This window comes from Hippoglossus hippoglossus, chromosome 4 (genome assembly GCF_009819705.1).
Source record: "Hippoglossus hippoglossus isolate fHipHip1 chromosome 4, fHipHip1.pri, whole genome shotgun sequence".
NCBI classification, from domain to species: Eukaryota; Metazoa; Chordata; class Actinopteri; order Pleuronectiformes; family Pleuronectidae; genus Hippoglossus; species Hippoglossus hippoglossus.
Window position 1 is genome coordinate 20,898,318 of NC_047154.1, and position 19,282 is coordinate 20,917,599.

Here is a 19,282-nt window from a genome sequence, read left to right on the forward strand (position 1 = left end):
AAGTGTTGTGTGTGCACACCCGGGGCGGACAGCCTTACTCCTGTGACTCTCTTGTGACTCTTCCCCCCCCCCCCCGTGGGGCCTGGAGGAGAGCCTGGCCCTGTTCTGTGGGAAAAAAAGAAACTAGAGAGCGAGAGAGAGAGGTGTCTGATACAGTGTAGATTTGCTTTTGTCACATTTATCAGTTACACTAGAAGTTGTTAGATAGTTGTTAACATATCATCTGTAACATTGTCGCCTGTTTGTGCAGCAGCAGTCTCGGTGCAAAGCCCTACTTTGCAAATATTTAGTTTTATGCACCTTTGTCAAAGCAGTCGGAATAATGTTGCTATCTTACAGTGACTGCAACTGACATGAAACATGTACAATGTAAAAACAAAGCGACATGAAGTCTGTTTTTTAAATTGATACACTATCCATTTGTTTCTTGGTCAGTTATTTTGCTTGTATAAGCAAGATTACGCAAAAACTACTGGACAGATTAACATGAAATGTTTTTGGGGGGGTGGAGGTTTGCACTGCAGAGATTTGTTCTTGTGAGAAATTAATATCAACAATATTTAATGAAATCAAATGACGTCCCACAAACTTGCACTAGAGCAGAACATTTCGTTACTAAATGTCCAAAGTAGTGAATATCTAACTAAGCCCAGGGGGGAGGTCAGAAAGCAGCTTAGCCGAGACTCAATATCTCAGACTTCACAGACCGCGACTTGGATGATAGGGAAACTAAAGGTTTGTCCTTTGAGCCGGCCCCACTGGAAACACACTGCCACTGTTTCGTCAATGTCATCGGCCTCTCCCGAGAAGGCTGCGTTCAGGAGTTTCACAGTTTATCAGAACCTTATCAGGAGACTATGTAACTGCACGTGGCCCCGTGCACATTTTTCAGTGTGACGGACAGAGAAGCAGTGATAGCAACTAAACTTTGTGTTTTTCCACTAAAAGACTCAAAAGCAAACACAGTGTTGATCCTCTATGCTGCTTTCAATACACTAATCAAAGAAGGAGAATAAAGTAAAGATATTAGTATATTAAGGCGATATACTGAAATAAATGATTTATATTTTGTTTAATTAATACAGAAGACAAAACTCTATGGTGTCATATGTACAATAAATAAGAAATCATGAAATATCTGTTAAGTCAACCCAATTTTCTAAGTTTCTAATCGCTGCAGTGTCGTTTAAAACTTTTAACTTAAGGTCTTAAACCTCCAGCTTGTCTCCCTCGACACAGCAGTTCCAGCCACGTGCTATCGCTGGGCCCAGATATATATTTAGTGTCCCTGTCAGAACACGTTCATGCAGCCTCACCGAACAAATCTCTGCAGAATAAAAGAATGAAGGGGGCGCCAGAGTCCAGAACATGACTCAGCAAAAGAAGGCTGTGTCCTGTGTGGTGGAATAAGTTTAAGGCAACACACACACCCACACAGTTTTTTTTATTTGGAGATGATTTTATATATATTTGGTATTATTATATTTAATAATAACTCATCAGAGTTATAATCCGTCAGCCAGCAAGGACGAGATGTTTCATACACGATGTTGATCACCTTTTATAACATATATTTACATTTTATATTTTACTGTTGAAATGCTGCTCATAAAACATGGTGTACTGTTACAGAGGAGAGAAAATGCAAATGTATACCTTTGAGCAATGGCTACAATTTTTTTTTTTGTGCATTTGTTCGGTCTGACTTTTTCTGTGACCTTGGCAGCGCTGATGCAGCAGTTGCACGAGTGCCTTGTAGAACAGGGGTTTATATGTGAAATGCCTCATGCTTTTGGTCTCACTTCTCATGTCATGACTAAGATTACTAGTTAAATACAGTAAGATGATGCTGCAGCTTAATGTATTTCAAACATTTACTCTGCTGTCAAACCTCAAAATGACCTGACTCACCATTTCTGCAGTCCATCTGGAAGCTTTTACATTTTTGTGTTGCAGATACAGTACCTCCATGAACGGACACAATAAAGCTACTCTACAAATTATATTTTGTTGTAAGTGAAGTTTATTAATCTCACATCATACTTGTAACAGCTGCATCTATTGCTATTTTTGTGGTTGTGGAATTTTTAGATTGCATATTTCATATGTTTCAAGGTGTTCATATCTTATATTAAAGGCAAATAAGCAGAATATATGGCAGTTCCTAATATTGTGGTGTAATGCAGTATTTCACATGGCTATTGTGCCCACTTTCTATATATGCCTGTAGAGGTATTTGTACTAAAGGTATATTGCTACCAATAGACACCAATTCTTAATTTGACTATTTCTTCAGTACTGTTTCTTTCCCACTTTTTTTTATCATTCATTTAACCAGTAATGTCTTGTTGAGACACAATATCTCTTCTTTCAGGGAGTCGTGATCAAGATGGAGCTGAGACAGGCACCATACAAAAACATACTGAAACACAGCAAACAGATTAAAGCACAGAACAGACGGAAACATGTGGGGAATCACAAATAAAAATGAATCACGTGAAATAAAAATATTATGTTAAAAAGCTTTTTTGGTCCAGATCCAACACCTGAAAACACATCCTTAAGAAAGGAGTAAGTCAGGCCAGATTGGCTGGCTGCACTCCATCAGCAGTAATCACCACGTCTGAGGCTCCAGACGCTGAGGAGATGGACTGACGACTTGCCAGGGAATCGTCATTCACCTTCGCAAGGCAGACGGGGGAGAAAGCTGAGGTCAGACAGCCCAGAGACAAAACTCCCAATGAGCACTGACAGAAACCTTGAGACGAGGAAAGCTCTGCTGATTAAAGGGTTGCGCTCTGTAAATCATGAATTAAAGCCTCGGGTGTTTTACCATCCACAGCTTTTGACTTTTTAATTTTCGTTTGGCAGTCGCATGGCGTCAAACAGGGATTCATCATCTATATCCACATCTCCGGTGATGTGACCTTAGGGCTGGTAAGTTTCCTGGCCTGTGTGCATGGGGGTGCTTCTTATACAGTCCAGGCACACATGAAGACGGCTACAAAAAGCCAATAGAGGTGAAATATGATGCAGGTGGCCATTCTTGGAAACCAGCCACTCATTTCCTTGAGCGTGAGCCAGCAGTAACTTCTTTCACCTTGTCAGGAATGTCATCCTTCGCATGGATGGAAGCGCAGCGTGTCGTGACAATAGTACCAGCACAAGAGGCTGTTATGAAGACATTACCTTGTGTTGATAAACCTAATCTGGGTTGACTGGGCCCATGGCTTTGGTTGTGATTACTATGGTTTTCCAGCACAATGGTCAGCGTGCTTTTAAAGCCGGGGCTAAATGATCATGTGCCGCTGTCAGGGTTACATCTGGTGCCAGGTTTTCGCAAACAACGGCACATGCAGAAAAATATACTCACTCACACACACACACACACACACACACACACACACACACACACACACACACACACACACACACACACACACACACACACACACACACACACACACACACACCGTGCACATACAAAGGCTGGCTGACACATTGGTATTGAAGTGATTCTCATCCTCTAATCTAATTACTGATGTAGTGCTAAGCTCTTTTCAGTCCGGGCAGGTGACCGGGTTCTTCTTCCTCCCTGGTGATGTCTGTGCAGGAGCGAAGAGGCTTTAGGCCGGATGTTCTCTCCTGATCGACATCAAGCGACTCACGCAGTGCAGCTCGTCCTGGCATGCTGCTCTCGTGACTCATGTAGCAAAGATTGTGACAGTGCATAGCTGACAGGAGTCATGACAGGTAAATGACAGCCAATGGTGGCTCCTCAGGTTAGACCCAGGAGCTACAGGTGTCCTTGCTGAGGCCCAGTTACTGCCTGCTCTTTGACTTCACTCAGTTATCAATCATTACTTTGTGCATTTCGTCAAGAGTCCTACTTTAGTACAAATTTGGTGCACTCAGCTCTGGCTTATAAAATATTGCTGATATCATGATATCTCTTTGCCTGGTTCTTTTCGTCCTTTTGTGAGTCCTGGTTTCCTTGTTTATTTCCTTTTCTTTTGTGTCTTTTCCATATTTTCCTTCCTTCTCTACTTCAGCTCATTGTCAATCCTTAAAGTTCCAGTGTTTTGGGTATAAAATTCACCCTTGGTGCTCCCACAGGGGAAGTGTAGTGAACACATGAGGGAATTCTCATTCCGCTAAGATGAATTGTATCTTAGCTTAAGAATATCTGTTTTATCGCCACTTTGCTCTATGTGCAATGCCCTTGACCAGCTGCTATAACACAATAATTACCCAATTTGGGTTCAATAAAGTACATCTATCTATCTATCTATCTATCTATCTATCTATCTATCTATCTATCTATCTATCTATCTATCTATCTATCTTCATATACCCCTTATTATCTACAAATATTATTTTTATTCAAACATTTATTAAGAACATAAATACAGTACTATATTAGTTAAACATTTTCAAGATACAGAAAATGGGCATTATACATGTAGCAATATAATTTGGATGGATATCGATTAATTGACAAAGACTAAGAAGCGTAATTAAAACAGTAAAATATAAGATTGCATTTTTCTATAGGAACAAAAATAATCATTTGAGGGTTTATCATCTGACAGTGTGCAACCATGGGGATGAATATCTATCCATGAGAATAATGATTTATAGAATAGAATCATTTAAATAATCCATGTGAAAAACATATGCTGCACGTGTCGTAACGTGTTTTCCTCTGATATCGATCACCGATAAACTGGATCATCGATCTTCATCCTGGATTTCATCAGCCCTGCGCCGCTGACGTCACGGCCGGCGTGGCTTTCACGCTGCTTCTCTTCTCTCGGGAGCGCGCCTCACGCCGTCACCAGCCATTTCCGCCAGAACGAGCCCGAGTCAGCAGGAGAGAGGACGCGCTTCCCGTTCAGAGCCGAGAGAGGAACCGGACACACGAGCTGCCAACCCCGCAGAGAGCCGAGCGTTTCTACCCCGAACCAACCAACTCTGAATTCTCATTAAATATGTCTAATATCGTTTGTTGTCAAACGCCTCAGGTAAGATGGTTTCCCTCTCTTTTTTTTTTCTTTTTTTTCTGTAACCGTGTCTTTGTCACGTAGCCGCGCGCTAACATGTGAGGGAACCGTTAAATATGTCGCCGGTTCCCTGCGGGTGTCTGCGCGGTGCTTGTCCCCTCGCTGGGTGTTGAATGTGTGGGTAGAATGAACGGTGGCTAAGGGGGGGTGTTAGCTCAGACTGGGTGGAAACCCGCTGGAAACGTCAATTTTTAATGCCCGCGAAGGATGTGTCACGCAAACCGCTGCTTCCCGCGTGTGTTCGGCCACGTCGCGGACATCCAGCTCCCACTGCCCGGCTCTAACCGGAGCTGTCCCCCTCGAGGAGGGACACACGCAAACGCCTCATTTCCCCCGGCAGGAGTAATTAATGTAAGCCGGTGTGACGGTGCTGTCATCCCCGGCTACAGGCAGCAGGTTACCTGCCTCGCTAGCGGTGCTAACATGCACTTGCTTCCCTCCATCCTCCCCCTTCTTCCTGGCTAATGCTCGGCTCCAGACCAAATGTCCGCCTCGTCTGTGCAGCTGAAATGCGGGTATCGTCTGTGAGATGACCGGGTTCCCCGGGCGCTGGCTTCCTGACCCACTTTCCGATGGCGGGATTGTATGTACAGACGAGCCTTTATGACTTCTGGCCGAGCGCCACACATCATGGCCCCGGTACATTACCCCGGCACCAGGGGAGGAGGCAGGCGGATGAATGACATCGCTCTGCAGCGAATAGCAGACACGACATCCAGGGTGCCCGGCTGTGGGACTTGCCCACTTGGGGGGGGTGGCAGGGTGGGCGACGTAGCGTGGGTACATCCTGTCCTTTATTCACCCTCCATTCGGTGCCACGCTGTTTGGGCTGGGACCGGTCCTGGTACAACAATGACGCCAGTCGATTGATCGTGGTTTTATCGATTGTCTAGTAAAAGGGAAACCGTCTCCCCGGTTGTTAACGTGTCAGGTTCCTCAGAGGGCTGCGGGTTGCCTCACTACGGGAGGATCTCACCGTTTGTGCTGTTAATCCGGTTCTGAAGACGACAGCCACGTGGGGGTTTCCCACCTTACACGCATAAGATATACGCTTATTTGAGAATAGAAGCAAATGTGTAAATTGAACAGGTTATTTACACCTTTTATTTCTTCTTACACTTGAATTTTCTGCTGTTACATATGGTATATTAGATAATGCACCGTTCTGATGATTGTGTGGTTGTGAGTGTATTATGTGTCTAAATGCACAACCCTTAGTGTGTACTGCCTCCTTCATCTATTATTTCCTCACCCCTTGTATAATATCTGTTCAACTTGAGTGGTAAATTTCCACACAGTGAATCTGGGTGAAATATCCAGCAGTTCCTCTCCTCTCCACTGGAGGGTTGACCAACGAGCATGGGCCTGCTCAGTGTCAGACCTGCACTTTTGTGTGTGACTAATCAGATGGAAAAATGGAGAGGGAAAAAACATTCAGCGCCACCCTCTGTGACAAAGTTGTGAACAATCCGACCCCTTTTCTCCTTCTCTCGCCTTTGTTCTGTCTCCTCCTGTTCCCTGGTTTTCAAGCTACATGCCCATACACACACGTTTCCAGATCACAAAATCTGCTTAGCCTTTTTTCTCTATCTACATGTGATTGCTAATGTCAACGTAAGGGTTAGGTCATTTTGGCATTTTCCATGTCTTTTAGAGTTAATATCGAATTGACTGTATGCTGGTCCACACAGTCATACTGGTGATGGCGTAAGATTGTCTTATCAGAGGGCGATTATTTAATCACAGCCATGTGATTAGGCAGCAGCTCTGTATTAAGAATTATTTAGTGAACTGAGGGTGTGGTCTGCCTAGCGGTGTGTTTGTTTAAGTGTTAGGTGGAGAGATGAGAGGGGAACCAGGCAACGGGCAAGTGTGGTGGACCCAACCATGTGGAGGAGGTGAACATTTCAGTCTTCACATGGAGTTTTCTGCCAGATGTTGCATAACCACTCAAAAGTGGGTCAGTGTTCCCTCCATCCATACAAAGAGAGGGGGAATTACAGATTTCGATGGCAGGATGTGGACGAGGGTGCTCTATCTCGTAGCTGAAGAAAAAACTAAAAACATTTAAAACCACACGTTGTACTTAAACATCGCTGATATAGACAACGGAGAATGAGACGGCAAACTGTTGCTACAGTTGCCTCTGAAAGCTAACATGCAGTTGAGAGGATGTGACTGTTTACCAGATACTCAAAACTCTCCTGCTACTATAACCAACAGCAACAGTATATTTTAGCAAATTAAGGAAGACATGTAATTTAATTTAACTGGAAACACAAATATGACAGTGGTAACCTCTGGATCCATCTTCATGTCTTTCATCTCCGTGTGGTTTCTTCATCTTTGGCCGACTACCGGGACACATCTCTGTTGGCAGTCATGCAGTAGAATGTCAAAGTTTTAAACAACCTGTCAGTCTCTCATGGTATGGGATTAGTATTCTGTATTACAATTCCTTACTCAACCTTTAACCGTCATACCGCACATTACTCTCTTTTCTTTGCATATGAAACTGTCAAACAAAACTCAATACCTGTCTTTACTGCTATGTTGACTGTAGTCAAGTAGTGCAGGATATCTTTTCAGGGTAAGGCAATACATTTTTCCACAGCTTGTTTTATTCCCTCTCCTTCAGATTGATTTTCCCATCGTCCTCTCCTTGTACATTCTGTCCTTTTTACTTTCTGTTTTGCATAGTGCTGTGTAATAGTCAAAAGGGGGGGTAAATGAGTCAAATGCCATCTGCGGCTAAACAGGCCAATCTTAACATAATTCCTCTTTTCCTTCTGTTTCTTGACCTATGATTATTAAACTCACTTGGTGCCTTGTACTTGTGCTTTTATGGGGGATTTTTAAATATCAGAGGAGTTGGTTTCAGATTATTTGCACACAAATGATGATACTGTAACGAGTTGGTGACAAATTGGCATTGTGATTTCCTTGCTCAACTAGTTGCTTGGCACCTTGTCAAAGTATGCTTTTGTTGTTGTTCTAAGGCTTATTATCTGGAAAGGCATCGCTCAGGGTTGCAAGAAATAACTTGAATTAACCTGAATTCAAGTACCGGTGATGCTTTGAAATTATTTGTTACCTGAAAACAAAAGTTCAGAGAAATATTATTTCATTAAAGAAGTGTTTTTGCACATTGGTGTGAAAGAATGACCAACTGAATGTAGAGCAGACAGTTATTATTTCTCTAAAACATCAAATAGAATACTTGTTTGTCTGTTTCAATGTCAGTCGGTCTCTTACAATGTCTGTACTGGTTAGCAGATAACACTGCACCTGGACATGAATCTGTTATAGATAAAGTTCTCACTGGATGGTATCAGTTGAATAATTCACGTCTTTTTTTATATTCTCTCAAATGCTGCCTTTTGAGTACAAGACTTTCAGACGTCATTATTGCCAAGTTCTAATGTTATAAGCTCTGCAAAGAAACTAGTATATTCTTTGTGGAAATTCTTGCACAGTGATTCACATGTTGGTATGTGAAATCTGACAGAAGCTAGAATAACAAGTACATTACACATGCACAGTGGAGTTATACACAGCTTTTTAAAATGTTTTTGGAAGCGCATACAAGTGGGAGAAGTTGTACCCAGCAAAGCCTCATCACGTGTTCAGTGGATACAGTTTCAGACCATGGGGCAACTGCTGTGGTCCGTCTTGTCCCCTTTCCCCATCGGAGATGGTAATAAATCTGTCCGAATAGCATTTCAATAGTTACTGAGCTTCAGATCACAGATGAAATAATGATGGCGTGGTTAGGCCTGGAATTACCTCACGTGAGAAGCTTGCATTGGTACAAGTGAGACTTCTGTGCTTTTGTCTGGGTCAGCATTATGGCTCGTGATATTTATACTTGATCTGTAGTATAAAATGTCCTGAGATGGAAAGTTATGCGATGATCTCTATTGGATGTGATGTGCTACCATGGGTGGGGCCTGTGGGACAGGGTTCCATGAAAAATGGAGGGCCTTGATTGGCCAATCAGAATTCATAGTGCAGCGATGCAGTTGCATAAGACCATCACTCTAACCAAATGGCTGTCGTTGGAAACACTGTCACAAGTGGCTCCCTCCTGCGTTTTCCTTTTAGGTTCGTGTTTATAGTCCTATAGGGAGGAGCCAGCCAACAGGGGGGTTGTCATATAAGATAGGGTTTGAGTGGCCTCACTACAGACAGAGGGGAGACGGAGCTGAAGGCATGAGACAGATTTAACCGTCTTGCTTGGCCGGGTGGGACGAAGCAGCAGGTGTGGAAATTTAAATCACCAAATGGATTGTGTTACAAGGGAGTAGTAACGAGGCATGGGCTTAGCTACCAAAACTGTCTTGCTTTGCTTTTGGAGATTTCAGTTTTCCTCCTGGACCAGATCATCTGCTGTTGAATTTTGAATGCATGTGAGGAATATGGAAACATTGTGAGGTCTACTGCATGTTTGGAAAATGTTTGGCTTGTGAGAAAGATCCTGGATGAGTAAAAAAAAGGAGGACGGGCTCTTCTGCCATGAATGAACTGACTCATGCAAGCATTACTCGAGTGCCCAGAAAAACCTTCATTGATTTGAAAATAAGCTGTTTGTCCTTTTTCCATCTAAGAAGAATTAACAATACTCGTGTCCCTTTTCTCCTTTTTTTTTTTCTCCCTAGGTTATAATGTATGACCAACACAGAATAAGTACAACTCTATAGCCAACGGGATACCGAGGACTTGATTACAGTCGCTTCAAGCCTGATAGTTTGTCCGTGCGGCTGCTCCCCCTCTCCCTGCTGATCACACCAGTGTAGTCAACTGGCATTTCTTCTATTCCAATCCCTCTCCGCGGGTGAAGAAGACTTGGTTCCACTCTCAGTCTGCTTTGCCTACCTTTTGGTTCCTGTTCTACTCTCCGCAGTAGTGCTTCCCTGGATTTGCATTATTCTCTATTAGGTAAGGCCATGACTAATGCATATGACAGATTATAGTACACAATGAACATTACAGGCACCTAATCCTAATCCTCTCACTGGTCATCAATTAATAAAGCCAGCTATTAACAGTGTTGCACAGCTGACAGCATGTAGGAAAGAGCGGAGAAGAAAAGCATGCTGGGTATTATTTCTTTATGTCTAAAAACATACATTTATTTATCTTTAACCTTTCCTCTTCAGGTACACAATCAAAATTCGCCAAGATGATTCCAAACGGTTATTTGATCTTTGAGGATGAGAGTTTCCTGGATTCCACCGTGGCCAAAATGAACGCTCTGAGAAAGAGTGGTCAGTTCTGTGATGTAAGACTTCAGGTACGGTTTAATGACAACACACATGGGCATAGGCCGGCATGCACTCGCATGTGGGTCACTGCACTTCTGTGAAGCATAAAGACTTGAGTAGCAAGTGGGTACAGCAGAAGATACAATTATAGGTTTGTTTTATTTAGTTTGAAATTCATGAGATGTCAATCTGAATGTGCATTTATTGTCTTTTTAGTTAAAGAAATATCCAGCGTAGCTCCCTGATTGATGAATAGTTTTTTACATTGTTCAAGTTCCAGATGAGTCATGCCAAATGTATATGCTCTAAAAAAGAATGTAGAAACAAGAATGTTCCCTGTTGTTTCCATTGCTTTTAAAACTTGAGGGTTTCCACTAATTGTAGACTACAGACCTCTTTGAAAGACTTGCAGCCAAACAAGTTACTTGTTATTCTAACTGACCCTAGCCTTAGGGTATCTATTGAATCAGAGTTTTTAAATATTAAGATGTTTAACTATTGATCATGTTTTTTTTTATTACAGACATTCTCCACTACCAATCAATATTATATTTCTTTGGTTGCTTTTGACCCTAAAACACAACAATAATATATTCTACCTTTTTAGCAGACATGTACTCTCCTGTATTTATTTTTGAAGTGTTTCTCTTGTCTTTTGTGCAGGTGTGTGGTCATGAGCTGATGGCTCACCGTGCTGTTCTGGCTTGCTGCAGTCCCTACCTGTTTGAGATCTTTAATAGTGACATTGAGTCTCATGGAGTATCACATGTCACTTTTGAGGACTTGGACCCAGAGGCTGTGGAGATCTTGCTCAACTATGCCTATACTGCCCAGTTAGTAGCTCCTTTGACCTTTTTACCTCTGAACCTATCACTGCAAACCATTTGAAAATGATTAAAACAATGTCGTCTTCTTGTCTCTTTGTTTTCTCTGTGAAAAACAGACTTAAGGCGGACAAAGAGCTGGTCAAGGAAGTTTATTCTGCAGCCAAAAGGTTCAAGATGGAGCGAGTCAAACAGGTATGGAGGTATTCGTTTGCCTCTTGGCAAACCCAGGACTCAAGTTTGAACTTGATCCTTCAAAATGTAGAAAGGAGACATGTAATTTACTCCAATATCTCCCGCTCACTCCTCAGATTTGTGGGGACTACCTGTTGTCTAAGATGGATTCCCAGAATGCCATTTCCTTTCGTAACTTTGCCAGCTCTATGAAAGATGGCAGAGTTTTGGCCAAGGTGGACGCTTTCATCCAAGACCATCTGCTGGAAGTGTCTGAACAAGAGGACTTCCTCAAACTTCCCCGCCTCAAGGTACAAGCTTCAATTTTCACTTGTGCAATGATTGTTAAATACTTGTACAGAAATCTTTAAACCGTCAGTGTAGATGTCCTGAAGCTATGTAGCCGTTTGCTGCTGGCAGTCGTCTGTTCTAGCCCCCCTTTATCCAGCATTGGAGGTCTTGGGTTGAATAACAAACACTGGATTAAGTTTTGTATTTTTAACCTTTCTGACTTTGACAATGAGATTAGCAATACTTAGAGTATGAGGTGTGGTTCTTTTAGATTTCCCCACTGCTAAAACCAGCTGAGACTGTATTAAGGCTAGGCTGCTTACACACATGCAATAGTAAGGCCTAGAGTTGGAGGGTTACACTGTAGTTTTTTGTTGAACGTGAGGGCCATCGTTAAGAGTTAAGTCTCTGGTTCAGGGCTGTACAGGTCACCCACATTAAGTCCATTAATGTATTCCTTTCATTTTGTAGCAGGAGCTGACTGGCTTGAATGACAACGACATAATATGATACCAACCGATTGTTGTAAAATTAAAGTAAATATTTCTAAGGCTCAGGTAAATTGATAATCAACTTGTAAGATCAAGTTTTTCTGTGAGCAGAGAAGGCCATGGTATTGATTTCCTCATTTATGCATCTAGTTTGTTCCTGCAGTGAATGAATCTAACTCTCGTTTCCTCCCCTGTGTGTGTTTATAGTTAGAAGTAATGCTAGAAGACAACCTGACCCTGCCCAGCAATGGCAAGCTCTACTCGAAGGTGCTGAACTGGGTGCAGCGGAGCCTATGGGAGAATGGAGACCAACTGGAACGACTGATGGAGGAGGTCAGTAGCAGGCTACGCAGCTAAACTCTCAGAACGATCTTCATTCCTAACCTGCCCCCTCCCCTCTCTCTGACTCCTCCCGTTTTTGACATTAAGAAGTCACTAAGGGGGCTGAAGTAGAACTGGCATGCTGTTGTCATGCTGCTATGTCAGGATTGTTCTTTTTTCCCTCTGATTTGTTGAGGTTTTTGCAGTAAGAAACTCTGTATCCCTGACCCATACTACAAATTAGAGGTGAGCCGAAAAAGAGCCGCTGTCTGCTCTTGTTTTTTGTTTCCACTGTTCTCTTTTGGGTATGTGGTTGTTTTTTTACATACAAGCCCAGCGGAGTGGTACAGTGCTCTTCTCTTCTGAACTGCAAAAACACAGGTTCTCTAAGGTCTGACCCTTGATTCTGCTGTCTCACTGCCACTTTACTATCTGAACAGGTGCGTGTTTGTTGCTCCAGCACTAACAGGCATTCCTCCCCATTGATTTATCTCTCCTGTAGGTTTATTAGCAGCAGCAGGGGACCAGACTGAGGAGCCAGGACTGAGCCACCAGGGTAATGAGTCAGAGAAAAGAGAGGGAGGGGAGGAGCACTACTGCCTCTCAGCAGCCTCTCTTTGCAGCCAGCACTGTGCTCCCATCTGTCCATGTCACACTTAAAGATGCAACCCATTTCTGCATTTAAAAGAAAGCATTGCTCACTTTAGCAACAAATTCATCCAACTGAATATCTTTTAGCTGCACATTTAAGTACTTGCTAAGGCAAATCCTTCAAATTCTAAGTTCACTCAAATTGCGCATTATGCAGAAAACCGCATTGCACATAGAACTATTATACGTCATTAAACTTCTCACATCTCTACACAACTTTAGCTTTTTTCTTTTTTTAACATGTGCCCCTAAGACGATCCACTTCAACCAGTTTCATCTTGTCAGCAGAACATGTGTTATTATGCTTTTATTTCTTGTGGAATTTAACGGGATAAAGGTCAAACATGAGCTTGATCGTTTATACATGACTTAAGTCATCTGGATTTGACTGCCCATTGTGGTAGCCATCACAATGACCAGCTACTTCAGCTAGAGGACCGTTTCCAAGCAGCAGAGGTGGAAAGAGGGCCACGTGCAGCCCCTCCTCCTCTTCATTCTTCACAGAAGATTTTTCCAGATGCAGCCTTTCTTCACCAGATCCCTCCCTCTTTTTTAGATGCAAATGAAAGGAAAGCCACAATCTGATGCCTTCTTGAGCTCAAACACTAAACCCACTCTATGCAGTGGCACCAGGGGCGTGTGTGTCTTTTTTTTTAAGGGACGCTTTGCATTCAAGAGACTGAAGATCCAGGCCATCGTCCCTTCCCCCTCCTCCTCCTCCTCTTCACAGCACTGCCCACACACCCTTCCTCCTCCTCCCCCCCTCCCCTTCTCTGCTGGGGTTCTCAGTGTGTTGCCATGGAGACAGCCACATAGGTGTGTTGTTCCTGTCTGTGTTGCAGGTGCAAATGCTGTACTACTCACCTGACCATAAGCTGGTGGATGGAGGGCTGGTGATTGAGGGGCACAGTGAGGTGTTTGGTAGCGAGGAGGACCAACTTCAGTTTGTGCAGGTACTCAACAGCAACTTGTGCTTGGCTTCACTGTGATGATGCCTCTGTCACATTTAAACTTGGCAGTGTGTAGCTCTACTGTGCAGCTTGTGCCCAGCCAAGCATAACAATACGATGCAAGACATAGCTATGGCTAATTTATTACCACAATGTCAGTAAATTAGCAAGAAATGAGCTATGAAGCCTGCCTGGCTATGTTGAGCATTTATTACAACCCTATTTCGATTTTTAAGATAACTTCAACCAGTGGAGTGTAAGCAGTGATAACTGTGTGCTGTTAGATCTGATCTGCAGCATGGACTGAGGCTGTCCTTTGAAGTGTTGGGTTATGGGTTCAGATGGCTTGTGATTTTTCAGTACATACCTAATGTAGCTTCATTATGTCACGTCTACATCAGATCAGCTGGATCAAAGTATAGGTTGGGTGTGATTGGTTGGTGTTGGCCACGGGTGGGCCTGTGGTGCAAGCTTGGCTTCTGTAGCTGCACTGTGCATTTGCAGAAGAAACCGGTACGAGAGAGCACCCAGAGACCGATGAGCTGCAGCTCCTCAGGAAGCCTGTCGCCCTCCAACCAAGCAGCTAACGCCCCCAAGCCGACGATCAGGAGAGAGTGGAAGTACATCGCCTCGGAGAAGACCACAAGTAAGTGTTTGTGAATAACTCTTTCATAAAGTTTCATCGATGCTGCACGATCAGGATATGTGAAATATAAAAGTCTGGTAGTTTCAACTTCAAAACCCAACAACTTTACTTAAAAGGACATGACATCTTCTTTTATGCTGTGTTGAGGAATTTTATGTATAAATTTGTGTCCATTAACTGACTCGTGATCAAACAGACCTGAACTGAGACTACACACGTTTCGTTTTTTACAAACCTTGGAACAAATGTGTTTTAATGTGGACTTTAAACGTGTGGCAGTTTTATTTCTGTATTCTATACTTTATGATTTCATTTTTCTTGTATTGATATGGACATATTACTCATACATATTAATTTAATTCAAAACCTTTTTCCCTCCAGTGACTTTAACGATGTTGAATGTTCCCTCCAGACAACACCTACCTGTGTCTGGCTGTGCTGGACAGCGTGCTGTGTGTGATCTTCTTGCACGGCCGCAGTAGCCCTCAGACCTCCCCCTCTGCCACCCCCTGTCTGATGAAGAGCCTCAGCTTCGAGGCCCAGCCCGAGGAGCTGGAGGAGCAGCCGCTCTCACCCATGCATTATGCTCGCTCAGGCCTGGGCACCGCAGCTCTGAATGGAAGAGTCATCGCAGCAGGTTGGTGCTGAACAGGATTTTAAATAAACAGGATGGTATCATGTGAGGAGTATGAACTATGAGACCTATAAGGAGTTTGGTCTTTTTATGAGCGAGAGCTACACGGAACAATCTATGAGATTAGGACTGAACTTAATGTTAATATATTCATATAACTGACGAGTCGTGATTTTAGTGAGATGTTAATAATTTGCTTGGGGAAAAAACTGCTTCAGTAAGGCGATCGTGTATTCTGTTTAAATATGTGGAGAAATGGTAAAAATAATTAAAAGCAAGGTAAAAATACTATGCGCTAAGTCTGATCATGGTGAACTTGCAGGAGGCTACAACAGAGAGGAGTGTCTGAGGACTGTGGAGTGTTACAACCCCAAAGAGGACCGCTGGACCTTCATCGCTCCAATGCGGACTCCGAGGGCTCGATTCCAGATGGCTGTACTCATGGTACAGTTCAGCAGTCATAGTTTATCTCCGATTTATTGAGTGTCCATGTACGGCAACAAAAATATGAATAAGTGTGAGGTTGATGTATCACCTAATGATTTGTTCATTTACTCGTCTCACAGGGTCAGCTGTATGTGATTGGAGGTTCCAATGGACATTCTGACGAGCTGAGCTGTGGGGAGACGTACGACCCACACGCTGATGAGTGGGTTCAAGTGCCAGAACTGAGGACCAACCGCTGCAACGCAGGTCAGTCCCTCCTACAGCAAATCACTTCCTGATTGTTGCATGTATTATCTGTACAAATGGGTTGCCTCTTAAGTAATGAACCAGTTTAGCTCATCCCTGTCTTCTGTTTTAAAGGTGTCTGCTCCTTGAACAACAAACTCTATGTTGTGGGAGGGTCGGACCCCTGCGGACAGAAGGGCCTGAAGAACTGTGATGCATTTGATCCTGTGACCAAAACCTGGTCCAACTGTGCCCCCCTCAACATCAGTACGTGTCCTCAGTCCCACAGACACTCTGCACTACATAACATTATGGACGATATAAGTGGAGCTTGTGTTGTATGTGAAACTGAATTTCTGGATCAGATAGAGCTTTATATTCAGAGAATGAGAATAGGATTCTTCAGTCTTGTGGTATATGCTGCCTGAGGAGAACATTGTATTCATTAAGAAACTGTGCTTTCAGGGAGGCACCAGGCAGCAGTGTGTGAGTTGGAGGGCTTCATGTATGTGATTGGTGGAGCGGAGTCGTGGAACTGCCTGAACACTGTGGAACGCTACAACCCTGAGAACAACACCTGGACCCTGATAGCCCCCATGAACGTGGCTCGCAGGGGAGCCGCCGTTGCCGTCCATGAAGGTAAGACCACGACTGAATCTAAAACATCCCACAACCTGAGTTTCATTGGAACATTTATTTCTCAGCCACTAATGCAAACGGAATCATGATTTTAAAAAACACTTGAGAGCTTAAACCTTTGACTTTTATTGTAAATCATTGCTTTTGCCCTGAGTTGACGTCTGCTTGTGTTTTCCTGTCAGATCCAGTTTCCAAAGGGCAATGATTTACATTAAAAGCCAAAGGTTTAAGCCAAAGTCATATTTCTATCTGCTTCAGAGGCTGAAAATTAAAGGTTTCTGAGGCAAAGTCGGTCTGAATCTTCTAAGTAGTTATTTTTGTTGTATCATCATCTGTATCATGTGTTTTTCATCAGAGTAATCGCTGTACTCTGCATCAGGCCTTCAGTCCTTTTTTTTTATTTTTGTGGGCTAAAACTGACAAAACCAATGAAATGCATCTATCAGATTAGGTTTCAACTTGCTGACGTGAATTTCATTGAACCACAACACGGGTTAAAATAAACATCTTTTGTAGAATATAACTGTCTTTTCTCTGATGCTGAGGTTTCTCTCTCTCTCTCCAGACAAACTGTTTGTCATCGGCGGCTTCGATGGCTCTCACGCGCTTCGCTGCGTGGAGATGTACGACCCCTCCCGCAACGAGTGGAGGATGTTGGGTAGCATGACCTGCTCGCGCAGCAATGCCGGGGTGGCCATGCTCGGCGAAACTATCTACGCCGTGGGCGGCTTCGACGGCAACGAGTTCCTCAACTCGATGGAGGTGTACAACCCGGAGACGGACGAGTGGAACGACTGCGCCAAGGCCCTGACTCCCCTCTCCGAGTGAAGATGGCGACGGGGGGGGAGAGAGAAGGGGGTTGGAGGGTTTCACAGTGCTTCACCTTTTCCCAAACTAACAGGCTTAGTGACGTAATCGTGTTTCGTGATGTTCTGTGTGTGTATGAGTGGATGGGTGGGGGTGGGGGACGTCGGGGTGCGGGGTCTTCAGTGAAGACTATTTGGCAGGTGGGGAGGGGGGGTGGGAGGGTTGTTGCCCACAGCAACATGACGCCTTTGCATATTGCATACAATGTTTCCTTTCTTTTCGTGCTGTATATATATATTTTTTTTCTTACTCATTATTTGTCATATGCCAACATTTAACACACATTTAGTGCTTTTCTTTTCCTCTTAGAGTTGAAAGGTTTGTTACTTGGACGGAGGGTTTTCAGACGAGCGATCTACTGTCGGTCACTTGGTTGTAGTATGGAGTGGTGGCGTTTGAAAGTTCAAAAGTTTATTTAAGAATATTTCTGTCGTGGAAATGTAATTTTTGCTCACATATTTAAAGGTCAGTGGTTTGAAGCCTTACTGAGAGTGAGAGTTGAGAAACACCCGTCATGGCTTTTTGTGTCATTTCAAACAAGCGGAGTTGCTGTTTGAATCTTAAACGATGGCCTTTTTTATATTTTTTATACACTGCTGATTTACCAATAAAAGTAGTAGCAGACAGCTTAAATCAACGAATCTAACCAGTGCCAGTTTTAGTTAGAATTTTTTTGTGCACGCACAACCATGCTCCTGCTAACCAAACTTTTGTTATCGTGATTTTTAACTGATGTACGTAGAGATGCAGTTTACTGAAGATCCTTTTTTTTTTTCTTGTGTTTTAAAGTGTCAGGCATTGGCAGAATTTTCTGGAAGGAATATGAGCAAGAAGATTATCACATTTGTAACATTTCTTAATTAATAAATCATTTAAATCTGATTTCTGTCTCCAGTCCACTTTCTACATGTGTCTTTGTCTCAGATGTTGGGCAGCAACATGGCCGCATTGTTAAAACTTTACCAGAGCACTTGTATGTGGGAGAAGTTATAAACAGTCAAGAATCCTTCAATAATGAATATCCAGCCACCACATCTCCATCTGGAGTCAAGTAATTACTGTGTCCTGATTATTGCTGTCTAAGCTTTCATTGCCACCATTTTCCTCGGGGACTATCGCACTAAGCCTGGAGGTTTTTTTTTTTTTTCCTGCTCCTCTTAAGTGTCTTTTAGGGCAGATTATACTAAGCTGGCTAACGGCCCTCAGCCGGAAGGGATGACGACAGCCAGTCGCTCTGGGTTGTGAAAGTGTTGAAAGAGGAGCCGATGAGCCGGCCGCTGCATGTGCATGACCCCAGACTTCACTGCCCCCCCACCTGTCTGAGTTTAAGTCTACCCTGGGCTCATTCACAAGTTGGCCTCTGACACAAAAGTCACCATATGGTCCATGAGCTACAGGAAGAAGGGGACTAAACACTTAGACCACGACACGTCTATTTCTACTTACTTCAGTTACGTACTCAGCCATTCTAGATCTTTCTGTTTATATATATCACAATTTACAACCAACACAGGAAACCCTATTTTTGTTCCAAACTGGTGCACAAGTTTAACATTTTACAATCACCAATCTATTGGTGATTTTGTACAGCATATGTTTTACATTTTATCTTTTGTAAATCAGTTGGATTTGGCTTATATGAATAAGCCATTACTGATTTCTACTACACCCCACACCCACTTTTAACGTTACATTGTTGTGTTTTGTATTTATGTTGTGTAAACTAAACTAAAATATTCAGACAAAAGGAGATTCCTCCTCCATGGAAACGTCCGTCTCAACAATCCAGGATACT

The 19,282-nt window shown here is 43.1% G+C and overlaps 1 protein-coding gene across 3 annotated transcripts; it reads left to right on the forward strand.

Moving 5' to 3' along the window:
• The first annotated feature begins 4,826 nt into the window (after positions 1 to 4,826).
• On the forward strand, positions 4,827 to 18,369 carry ivns1abpa (influenza virus NS1A binding protein a). 3 transcript variants are annotated; one of them, XM_034584128.1, is made up of 15 exons: positions 4,827 to 5,024; positions 9,722 to 10,001; positions 10,223 to 10,356; positions 10,991 to 11,160; positions 11,271 to 11,346; positions 11,463 to 11,636; positions 12,315 to 12,440; positions 13,922 to 14,032; positions 14,534 to 14,675; positions 15,088 to 15,312; positions 15,632 to 15,753; positions 15,876 to 16,002; positions 16,117 to 16,248; positions 16,447 to 16,620; positions 17,186 to 18,369. In XM_034584128.1, exons 3-15 carry the CDS (start codon positions 10,246 to 10,248, stop codon positions 17,446 to 17,448), a joined length of 1,953 nt encoding a protein of 650 aa, XP_034440019.1. In that variant the 5' UTR covers positions 4,827 to 5,024; positions 9,722 to 10,001; positions 10,223 to 10,245; the 3' UTR covers positions 17,449 to 18,369. The 3 variants fall into 3 exon arrangements, with proteins under 3 accessions (XP_034440019.1, XP_034440020.1, XP_034440021.1); XM_034584129.1 differs by lacking the exon at positions 4,827 to 5,024 and adding an exon at positions 9,200 to 9,324; XM_034584130.1 differs by lacking the exon at positions 4,827 to 5,024 and adding an exon at positions 9,416 to 9,492.
• Positions 18,370 to 19,282: the final 913 nt, after the last annotated feature.

Coding starts and splice junctions, on each gene's coding strand:
- ivns1abpa (XM_034584128.1), top strand. CDS start 10,246: ATGATTCCAAACGGTTATTTGATCTTTGAGGATGAGAGTTTCCTGGAT. Junction 11,161..11,270: donor AACTATGCCTATACTGCCCA/GTTAGTAGCTCC, acceptor TGTGAAAAACAG/ACTTAAGGCGGACAAAGAGC. Junction 14,676..15,087: donor CGCCTCGGAGAAGACCACAA/GTAAGTGTTTGT, acceptor TGTTCCCTCCAG/ACAACACCTACCTGTGTCTG.